At 43.4% G+C, this 11,374-nt stretch overlaps 1 protein-coding gene across 1 annotated transcript in view; it reads left to right on the top strand.

Moving 5' to 3' along the window:
* LOC145396836 (uncharacterized) overlaps positions 1-7,480 on the top strand; it is a 135,203-nt gene extending 127,723 nt beyond the window's left edge. Inside the window, exons 19-23 of the mRNA XM_080270120.1 lie at positions 217-365; positions 2,944-3,069; positions 4,115-4,502; positions 6,730-6,918; positions 7,368-7,480. Coding sequence (XP_080126246.1) covers positions 217-365; positions 2,944-3,069; positions 4,115-4,502; positions 6,730-6,918; positions 7,368-7,480 — 965 coding nt within the window. The remainder of the gene's footprint in view (positions 1-216; positions 366-2,943; positions 3,070-4,114; positions 4,503-6,729; positions 6,919-7,367) is intronic.
* Positions 7,481-11,374: the final 3,894 nt, after the last annotated feature.

Raw genomic sequence — 11,374 nt, 5'->3', positions numbered from 1 at the left:
CCTTTATTCCTTCCTTCCTTCATTCCTTTCTTCTCTCCCTTCATTCCTTCCTTATTTCCTTCCTTCCTTCCCTCCTTCCTTATTTGTTTCCTTCTTTCCCTCCCTTCCTTCCTTTCTTCCCTCCCTTCCTTCCTTCCTTCCTTCCTTTCTTCCCTCCCTTCATTCCTTCCTCCCTTCCTTCCTTATTTCCTTCCTTCCCTCCCTCCCTCCCTGCAGCCGAGTACCACCTTCCTATGGGCCTGTTCCTGATGGTGGGGTACAGCTTGAAGGAGGAGGAGATGCTGAGGACGGTGACCAACGGGGGCGCCCTCGAGGCTCTCCTGCCCCTCCAGCTCTTCGTCAGCACCATGTCCGCGGAAATGGGGGTACGTGGGGTCTTGTTTGGGGGTCTTTTTAAGGGGTCTTTTAAAGTTTCTTTTTAAGGAGTCTTTTTAGGGGACCTTTGGCGGTCTTTTTAAGGGGTCTTTTAAGAGTCTTTTAAGGGGTCTTTTTGAGGATTTTTTGGGGTCCTTTTAAGGGGTCTTTTGGGGATGTTTTTTTGGGATCTTTAAGGGGTCTTTTGGGGATGTTTTTGGGGGATCTTTAAGGGGTCTTTTGGGGGGATCTTTAAGGGGTCTTTTGGGGGATCTTTAAGGGGTCTTTTGGGTGGATCTTTAAGGGGTCTTTTGGGGGATCTTTAAGGGGTCTTTTGGGGGATCTTTAAGGGGTCTTTTGGGGGATCTTTAAGGGGTCTTTTGGGGGGATCTTTAAGGGGTCTTTTGGGGGGATCTTTAAGGGGTCTTTTGGGGGAATTCTCTGAGGAAATGGGGGTACGTGGGGTCTTTTTTTTTGGGGGGGGGAGGGGATTCTCACAAGAAATAAGGTACATTAAATCTATTCAACATGGTAGAGTGTGAAGTGTAATGATTGTTTTTGATATTGTTGTTGTTTGTGGTAGTGGTGGCGGTGGTGGTTTAACATCAACAACAATAATAATAATAATGATAACAGTAATAGCAATATCATCAACACTAACAGTAACCTAAGCATCATCATTAACAGCAACAACAACAGTAACATTACCACCACCACAGTAACAACGACAATAACACCACCATTACCACCACCACAACAATATCACCACCACTACCACCACCACAGCAACAAAAACAAACAAACCAAAGAATAGTAAGAAAAAGTCAGAAATGAAATTATATAAGAAAGAAAAAAGCATATGTGGAGGAAATGTTGAATATTCCGGGATAATTTGTGCTGTTGCTCAAGTTTCCGCGGGAGGAGGAAGGCGACAGGAAAAATTATATGAGGGAGGGAGAGAGAGGGACGGGGGGAAATGAAAGACGGCAGGAAAAATGATGTGAAAGACGAGGGGAAAATGATGAGAGAGAGAGGACAGGAAAAATGATGAAAGACAGGACAAATAATGAGAGGGAAATAGAGGGGACAGAAAAAATGATGAGAGGGAAAATGATGAGTGGGGACAAAAACAGTGAGAGAAGACGACAGTAAACATGATGAGAGAGAGAGAGAGAGAGGACAGGACAAATGATGAAAGACGGCAGGAAATTAGAGAGAGAGAGAGAGAGAGAACAGGAAAAATGACGAAAGACGGCACGAAATTAGGGAGAGAGAGAGGACAGAAAAACTGATGTAAGACGGCACGAATTTAGAGAGAGGACAGGAAAAATGATGAGAGAGAGGGGGGGGACAGGAAAAATGATGAGAGAGAGGGGACAGGAAAAATGATGAGAGAGAGGGGGGGACAGGAAAAATGATGAGAGAGGGGGGACAGGAAAAATGATGAGAGAGAGGGGGGGACAGGAATAATGATGAGGGATGGCAGGAAATTAGAGAGAGAGAGAAGACAGGAAAAATGATGAGAGAGGGGGCAGGGAAAATGATGAGTGAGAGAGAGAGAGAGAGAGAGAGAATAAACCGGTGACAGGTGTTGTGAAAAAACGAAGGGGAAGAATCAAATTACGCCACATCTTGCTAAAAGGTGAAGAGGAAGAAGACAGGAGGACAGAGCTCGCGAAGAGGTGAGGAGGAAGATGCTGACATGTTCCGGAAAAAAAAAAAAATGTGAAGAGAAAGAACAAAATTGGCGCCAAATCTTACGAAACAGTGAAGAAGAGAAAAAAATTGCCGCCAAATCTTACGAAAAAATGAAGAAGAGAAATAAAAGGACGCCAAATCTTACGAAAGAATGAAGAATAGGAATTGAATGGCGCCAAATCTTACGCAAAATCAAGGAGACAAATAAAATGACGAGATCTTGCTAAAATAAAAAGAAGAAGAAGAAAAATAATATAACGCCAAATATTTCGAAAAATGACGAGGGAAAAATAGAAAGTCGACAAATCATGGAAGAAGGCGAAGGTGGAGACAAAAATGGCGCCAAGTATGAAAGTTCGCTCGCCAAATTCTCTCCAGCTTTGAATACTAATGCCTTCGAGGAGACCAGAGGGAGACGAAGATATATAAAAATGTCTTAAAAATATGAGAGATAATTCAGGCAGTTGCTGTGTTAAATTTGAGTCATAAATGCTGTACCGATTTGAATAATGATAATTCCCGTTTTCTTTCGTCTCGACAGGTAAACAGAAAGATATGTAGATAGCTAAATAGATGGATGGATAGATTGGTAGATAGATAGATAGATGGCTAGATAGATGGATAGACAGGTAGACAGAAGGATAGATAGTTAAACAGATGGATGGAGAGATAGATAGCTAAATAGATGGATGGATAGATAGTTAAAGAGATGAATGGATGGATAGATAGATAGATGAATAAGTAGAAGGATAGATAGCTAAATAGATGGATAGATAGGTAGACAGAGAGATATAGAAAGATAGATAGACAGCTAAACAGAAGGATGGATAGATAGACAAGATAGCTACATAGTTCGATAGAAAAAAAGCTCTATTATTTTCCATCTGACAGGAGGAGTGTCGTCTGGAGCTGTTTCAACACACGCGGGACAACTTGGTGCTGCAGGTCCGCCTCCACCACATGTCCTCTGGCGGCGGCACGCAGAACTACACCAGGTTCATGCTGCAGGAGGAGGTGGTGGGTGTCCGAGAGAGAGAGAGAGTGGAATGGAAGATGTGATATTTTGTGTGTGAGGGGTAGGTGGGTGTCAGAGAGAGAGAGAGAGAGAGAGAGAGAGAGACGGACAGAAAGGCAGAAAGAGAGGGAAGGGGAGATGTGATTTTGTGTGTGTGAGGGGGAGGTGGGAGGGTGTGTGTGTGTGTTTGATAGAGGGGGAGTGATTGTGTGTGTGCAAGAGAGGGGGGTGATTGTGTGTGTGTGAGAGAGAGGGGGGTAGGTGATTATGTGTGTGTGTGTGAGAGAGAGAGAGAGGGGGGGTGATAGTGTGTGTGTGTGTCTGTATGCGTGTGTGAGTGTGTGTGTGTGTGTGTGTGTGTGTGTGTGTGTGTGTGTGTGTGTGTAACTCGGAAAAGAATGGTAGTTACGGAGGTGGTAATGAACGCTACATCAAACCCCTCTAGTGCTAACAATCACCCTAAATTGACTGTCTAGATATATGGAAAAAAAAAAAAAAAAAAAAAGGCATGGAATTGAATTAGATCCTTCAACTTCCACTCCTCTCTATAAGGCTTAATTTGCCCCCCCCCCCTCCTATTTAAAGTATCAGTTGTGTGGCTAAAATTTTGGTACTGTGGAAGATTGGGTTTTTATTTTGAAAGCCTGGGTGATGATATGTGACGTAAATATCTCAGTAAGCCCCCCACACACGCCACCGCACTCACCTCTCCAGCCTACCCTCATTTTTCGTCTCTCCTTTCTTCTTTACTCTCCTTTCCTTTCCTCTCCTGTCCTCTTTTCTCCTCTCCTGTCCTCTCCTAACCTCTCCTTTCTTCTCCTCTCCTCTTCTCTTCTCTTCTCGTCGTCTCCTCTCCTCTCCTCTCCTCACACCTGCCCTACTCTCACATAATTTTCTCTCCATAGAACCAGTGAAAGAAGCTATTCTCTTTTCGTTTCTTTTGTCTTGTCTTTTCCTCTGTTCTCTTCCCTGCCTCTCCCTTATCTTTTCTCTTCCCTTCCCTTCCCTTCCCTCCCTCCTCTCCTCTCACATTTCCTTCCTCCACAGAGCCGGTGCGAGAAGCCAGTCACCGAGATGGCAGACCTGATCAACAAACGCGACCCCCGGATCCACCACCACGTCCGCCTCTCCCTCTTCGTGCTGGCCGAGGTGGTCAACACGATGCCCAACCCACAGCACTTCTCAGGGGCCCTGGCATCAATGGGCGGCCCTTCGTCCTCCCTGTGGGCGTGGGGCGTGGGCGTGTGGGCTCTGGTAGGCGGGGACATAGGAGCTGTAACGGGGATATTGCACGCTGCCCACTCTGCCACATGCACACTGGCGAAAAATCTACAGAACGCCCTTGTGAAGACTCTGTGGGGCGTCCTTGCTAAGAGTCTACAGGCACTGGTTGGCGGAGTCCTAGGAGCCGTAACTGACGCTCTCCTGGGTGCCAGTAACGTTTTGGCGAAAAGTCTATGGAGGCGCCAACTTAGAAGATCGGCGTCGTGATGGTCTGAGCGAAGTCAGTAAAAAAATGGCAAACTAAATATACCAAGGCTCGTGGTAGCTGGATGGAGCCTAGGAAAATGGCGAAATAAAACTATCAAGACTCTGGCGGCTGATTGAGTCTAGGAAAATGGCGAACTGAAACTACCTAGGCTCCTGATAGCTGGTTGGAGCCTGTAAGAATGACGAACTGAAGCTGCCGAAGTTCCTGGGTGCTGACCGGAGCCTGTAAAAATGGCAGGCTGAGACTACAAAGGCTCCTGGTAGCTGGTTGAAGCCTAGTAAAACGGCGAGAAAAAAACTCCTAAGGGCTTCTGGTAGCTGATGGAAGCCCTACTGGTATATTTTTCAACTCCTGGTGCTGTTGTCTCCCTCGAGGGCTGGACCGAACAGCCTCCTCGATCTCTCTGCTCAACGTTACCCCCCCTGACGACACGACCTCCACGTCTGTCCACACACTCCCGCGTTATGGAGTACCTCAGTGTCGTGGCTTGAATCATAATCACTGTAGCATAATACTGTAAAGACATAGCATATATATATTATTTCTAAATGCCGTATATATATAATTTCTGAAGGCCGGACGACTCGTGATTGCTAGAGCTAACCCCCCAGACCCGCACCTTACCCAGAATTCTATATAAACCGTATTCTCAATATTTTCAGCGGTTTAGGAGGCTGGCTAGCAACTCTTACCTACGAATTTATCTCTGAATATGTCTAGGTTTATATTCTCGTCCATTCTATTGTTACAACCTACGCCTATGTGTATATTTGTATCTATATTTCTATCTGTCAGTCACTGTTACATTCACTTCAGGACCGGATCTTCTCTTGGGGGGAGTGATGGCCGGAATTAACCCATCCCTATGCTGGCGAAGTGTAAATGGGATGAGGTGTCTACAGGAAGAGTGATGCATGTGTAAATGGAAGTATGGTAATGGCTATGTGTGTGACAGGGTGTGCAAATACCGTGAGTAGAGCCGACAGGGTGTAAGTATATGGCAAAATATGAAAGGACATGCAAGCACGCTATTTAAATATTTGCCATAACTTGGATTTGAACCCTAGACTTTTATTAGACTCTCCACGAGGCAAATACGCTACCGACTGAGCCACCACAACCCCAAATCAATCAGAAAACCTTAAATCACACAAATGGCAACTACAAGGGAGCTAGATGTAACAGAGAGAGTAAATCGCTAAGGAAGAGGTGCTAGGGAGTCTCCTGATCGACGAGAATATTACTAGTTATGTCCCTCAGTTAATACCACCCTGGGAAGTGGTGTGGGGGGTTGGTGTGTGAGACTGGCTGGCTCTACTACGCTCATAAAACCAATATTACCTTTGATGTTGATATTACACTTAAGAGAGGAATATTTACACTTAAGAGGGAAATATTTACACTTAAGAGAGGAATATTTGTTCTTAAGAGAAATATTTACACATAAGAGAGAAATATTGACACTTAAGAGAAATGTTTACAATTAAGAGAAATATTTACACCAAAGAGAGGAATATTTACACTTAAGAGAGAAATATTTACACTTAAGAGAAATATTTACACTTAAGAGGAATATTTATCGCCGTATTGTGGTCGGTGTAGGAGACTTATGCAGCACCTCTTCCTTTAACATTTATTTTCCATTTCACAGCATACTTTGATTTACAGCTTAGTTTTTATTTACAGCTTTCTTTGATTTACAGCTTAGTTTTGATTTAAAGATATTTTTTTGTTTACAGCATAGTTTGATTTACAGCTTAGTTTCTTTGATTTACAGCCTAGTTTACTTTGACCTACAGCTTAGTTTACTTTGACTTACAGCATAGTTTTGATTTACAGCTTAGTCTTATTTGATTTACAGCTTCTAACTTATTTACAGTTTACTTACTATGATTTACAGCTAACTTGTATATGATTTACATCTTACTTTGGTTTGATTTACAGCTTAGATTTCTTTGATTTACAGCTTAGATTTCTTTGATTTACAGCTTAGATTTCTTTGATTTACGTCTTACTTTGATTTGATTTACAGCTTAGATTTCATTGATTTACAGCTTACTTATATGATTTACAGCTTACTTTGATTAACAGCTTACTTATATGATTTACAGCTTACTTTGATTAACAGCTTACTTTTATATGATTTACAGCTTACTTATATGATTTACAGCTTACTTTTCATCGATATGCTTCCCATATTGTATCAACACACAGCATAAATATACTTTCCCGGAATATATCGTACCCAGTATGCCTGATGGTCTGCTGCTTAGAACGTCCCTGATTGACCCTGGCATAGGTCACATCCCCAAGAGGTCATTAGAGGCTTTCGGTCACTTGATGCCTCGCAGGAAGTACAGTAAGTTGGAGGGCTGCCTTCTGGCCTTGGGTTCCTTCTTCCTTGCATTAAAAAAGAAAATTACTGGATTACGTTACCCTAGCCACGGACCCCTACGCCTCAAGGGGGGTGATGATGGGCTAGATTTAAAGTACTGTTATTTTTACCAGGTTGAACGGCTACCTTCTGGCCATGGGTTCCTTCTTCCTTGCATTAAAAAATACTGGATTTATGTTAGCCTAGCCACGGACCCCTACGCCTCAAGGGGGGTATGATGGGCTAGATTTAAAGTATTATTATTTATTGATTGATTTATTTGTTATTTTTAGTTATTTATTATTTTTATCATGTGCAAAAATAAATAGGTAAGGAAGAGGTGCTAGGAGCCTCGTTAACCGACAGGACTACAGACTCTACCTTAAGTCCGCTGTCAGTGTTGCATTGATGTGATATGTGTCGTGCCATCACAGCCGCCACGTGTGTACATGCCAGTATTACGCCCACAACGCCGTTCATTGGGCAGATTAGACCATTTCCGCCCGACACAGACCCCATTTCAAGTCGAGGTTGGGTGGAAATTTAGGTCACGTCCATACCAAATGCGTACTGTTGTGGGCGGGAGCCATGTATCACCGTAATCCGTAAAAGTACTCGCCCGAACCCGTCTCCAGTGGGGTCATATGTGTAGGGGTACAGTGATGCAGATTCCCACCCGCACCGGCAAGATTTCAGTGTGGACGTGACCTTGTCTGCCCAATAAACAACTTGCAAATGTAGGCATGATTCTTGCATTGATGTGATGTAACAGTGTAAGGCCAGTATTCCGTTTGTGTGGAGCAGGTAAAATAATGCATGATGTTCGCCTCAGCCTGTCACTGTGATGGAGAGTGTATAATGTCTGTGCCAGTTATTGCGTCAGGAAATATTGGATCCGTACTCTCATTGGTTTTGATATCGTAACAAGTCTTCTGCGTCAAATTGACCCATTGCTTTTCTTAACCCTGAGACAGATATAAGAGGGTGACGGAGAGAAATTAGAGGTGGGGACAAAACTATTCCTGATCGGTTTCGTTGTTGTATTTCAGTGGAAGGAAGTGTCAGAGAATTATACTCCTTAGACATCAACTTCATCCAGCTTTTAAGATTATGTAGGACAGATATATACTGCGCTTTGAACACTACTACAACAGTAACACAATAAATAAGAAAGGATACCAGTTCAACCAAGCACACTTCACTTCATGCCGCACACTGTTACTATTTCCACACGAGGCTGTCACAACATCCAGGAACCCTCCACTCCTTGTCAGCAGTGTCCCAAGGTCCTGATAGTCCCACGGTGTTCTAGGATTCTCCACCCCTCCTCCACACAGTATCTCAAATGTCCTAATAGCCCACGCAGGGTTCAGGGGTCCTTCACACCTGGTCCACACAACGTCCCAGGGGCTTTGTAGTCCCACAGCGTTCAAGGACTTTCAATTCCCAATCCAAACCAGTGTCGGGTGTGCACTTCAGCGGGTTCGTCCTCTGTACACCTTGCTACACTGCTGCTCCGTCTCTGTGTGCAAGGAGGAGTATTTGTCTCGTCTACCAGGTGTCTCTCAGTCTCCTACGTAACCATTACCGTCTCACCTTGGACCGGGAAATCAGTACTTATTCCGTAATTAGGTTCGAGACAGTTGACAAAGAAGCATGCTGTATTCAAGACATACTGTGCTGTATTGAAGTGACAAGGACCAAATTACACTCATCGAACCTTTTCAGGAAGTTCTGTGACAAAAACCACAGTCAGGATTTAGCTTTTGTGTGTGTGTGTGTGCGCATGTGTGTGTGTTTCTCTAAGTCACCCTGCTGTATGTCCTTTCATATGTCACATATACAGTACTGTACTTACACGCAGTTGAGGCTCCCCTGATCACAAACACAGACTCTCTCAGCCATATACACAGCAACACCCACACATAAACAGACTTTCACCCATATACACATACACCCATACATACACTGTCTTTCTCACCCATACATACACAGACTCACCCATATACACATACACCCATACATACACTGTCTTTCTCACCCATACATACACAGACTCACCGATATACACAGCTACACCCATACAAATGTCCACATGGATTTCTCACCCTCCACTCCAGATCATCAGGTGGAAGGGGTTAAGGGGCCGGGATAAGTCGCCAAGTAAGAGGGGTTACGAAATCAACCATGCCAAAGAGAATACGGATCTGTGTGTATGTGTGTGTAAACCCAGCCTAGCACAGCGGCTGCCATGTGTACCTGTCTTGTATAAGCTTACCTCATGTACCGCACTATCTTATTGTCGTTCCAGGTCCCTACTTCCGTAACCCCTTCAACTCTTGTCATTTATTCTTGCTATCTCCACACTGTTTATGTAGCGGAGAATTTTCAGGCGTGAGAGGTTAGCTATACCATTGACCTCTTTACTGCTAGGGTGTGTTCTTAAAGGCGCTTGACCACGGTGCTCCCCTCACCTCTCTCTCGTGACTCATCCACTGACCTGAGATGCAAGGCCACAGAAACGAGACTATATTGAAATCAACATGTATTTATTTTTGTATATTTATGTATTTATTTATTTTAGATTCACGACTGAGCATCATTTTTTTTTTATCTAATGAAGGCTGAGGAGAGAGAGACAGAGACAGAGAGAGAGAGAAATCGTCTGGAGATAGCAAGAGTAAATAGACGTCCTCGTAGTGAAGGGGTTAAGGAGATGCACAAAGGCCCCGTATTCTCCTTAGCACCTTTTCCTAAGCGATTTATTTTATCACGCCTCACTGTCCTCCTCTGTGTTATATAAATCCTTCCACTATCGCCATAATCTGCATAAATAACGCACAAAGGGTTATTAACTAGCCATATCCAGGAAATAAATCGCTATGGAAGAGGTGTTAGGGAGCTTAGAATACGAGCCCAGACCTGCAGGATGGGCCATATATTGCGTCTACCAGTGCTTGTGTTTTGCGGGGACGGCTGAGCATAACAAGTGTATATCCTGTATTGTTTATTTCACATACTTCTGTGTGTGTGTGTGTGTGTGTCTATTTATGTATGTACAGTATGTGTGTGTGTGTGTCAGTGTATGTGCATTGTGTGTGTGTGTGTGTGTGTGTATGTCTGTCTATTTACGTATGTATATGTGTGTATTTGTGTGTGTGTGTGTGTGTGTCAGTGTATGTGCATTGTGTGTGTATGTATGTCTGTCTGTATACAATATGTATGTGTATGTATTTGTGTGTGTTTGTGTGTGTGTGTGATTATGTATGTATATATATGTGTGCGTCTCTGTCTGTGTGCGTGTGTATAGGCCCATTGATTGCAAGGGTGACTAAATTCATAAAGCAGTCTAAACCCCTGTTCTGCCCACACCAGCAGACTGTGCCATCCTCTCAACACGCAAGCTGTGACCTGGTTAGTGCAATATATGGACATCCCTGTCTTGAAGCATCGGTGTTTGGTGTGGGAGCCTCTGTGTTTGTGTTTGAGAATGTTTACTGGGAATTAGTTTATTATTATTATTATTATTGTTATTTATTATTATTATTATTTCTCCTATTATTGCTGTTATTGTTATTATTATTATTATTATTATTGTTACTATTATTATTACTGTTACTATTATTACTGTTACTATTATTACTCATATTATTATTATTATTATTATTATTATTATAGATGAAGTATCGATGTCTCTGTCATTCGGCTGGTTCCAGTGATAGAGGTAGTTCTGTAGTTTGCTTGTTTGTGACGTCAGCGGTGGGTGATTAGGGGTCAGGAGAGGATGAGGTATAAGGAGAGAGAGAGGAGGGGGGGGAGGATACCGAGAGCGTCCGTGCTAAATCCTAATAACGTTTTTACTCTTCCTTTTTCCCCCCCTCCCCTCCTCCCTGAAGTCCTGGAGACGCCCTTGATCTTATAGGCCCGTTGCTCCTTATCACCATTTCCTGAGCGATTTATTTTACTTATTACACCTTACTGTCTTAGTCTGTGTTTTATAAACCCATCAAACATCGCCATACTCTGCATAAATAACCCACAAAAGGATATTAACTACCCATTATCCAAAAATAAATCGCGAAGGAAGAGGTGTTAGGGAGCTTCCTGTACCAGAATACAAGCAATAGTCACGTCAGGAACTTCAGAAATTTGCAAACACCAGTTCCTTATTGATTTATTCTTTGTATTGAGACGTTGATATTCTCTTCTAAGATATTCTAAGATATTACAAGGGTATGAGGAGCGTACAGGACCTCCTCCTCCTCCTCCTCTTCCTCCAGACTAATCTACCAAACCTTCCATATTTATCTTCTGTTCCTGCTCCCCTTCCTCCTCTTCTTTCTCCTCCTCCTCCTCCAGACTAATCTACCAAACTTTCCACATTATTTATCATATATTTCTGCTCTCCCTCCTCCTCCTCCTCCTCCTCCTCACCTGCACC

This window comes from Coenobita brevimanus, chromosome 39, assembly GCF_032717465.1.
Source record: "Coenobita brevimanus isolate Jiangsu-jjx chromosome 39, ASM3271746v2, whole genome shotgun sequence".
Lineage (NCBI taxonomy): Eukaryota > Metazoa > Arthropoda > Malacostraca > Decapoda > Coenobitidae > Coenobita > Coenobita brevimanus.
This window is presented reverse-complemented; position numbering and strand designations above follow the sequence as displayed.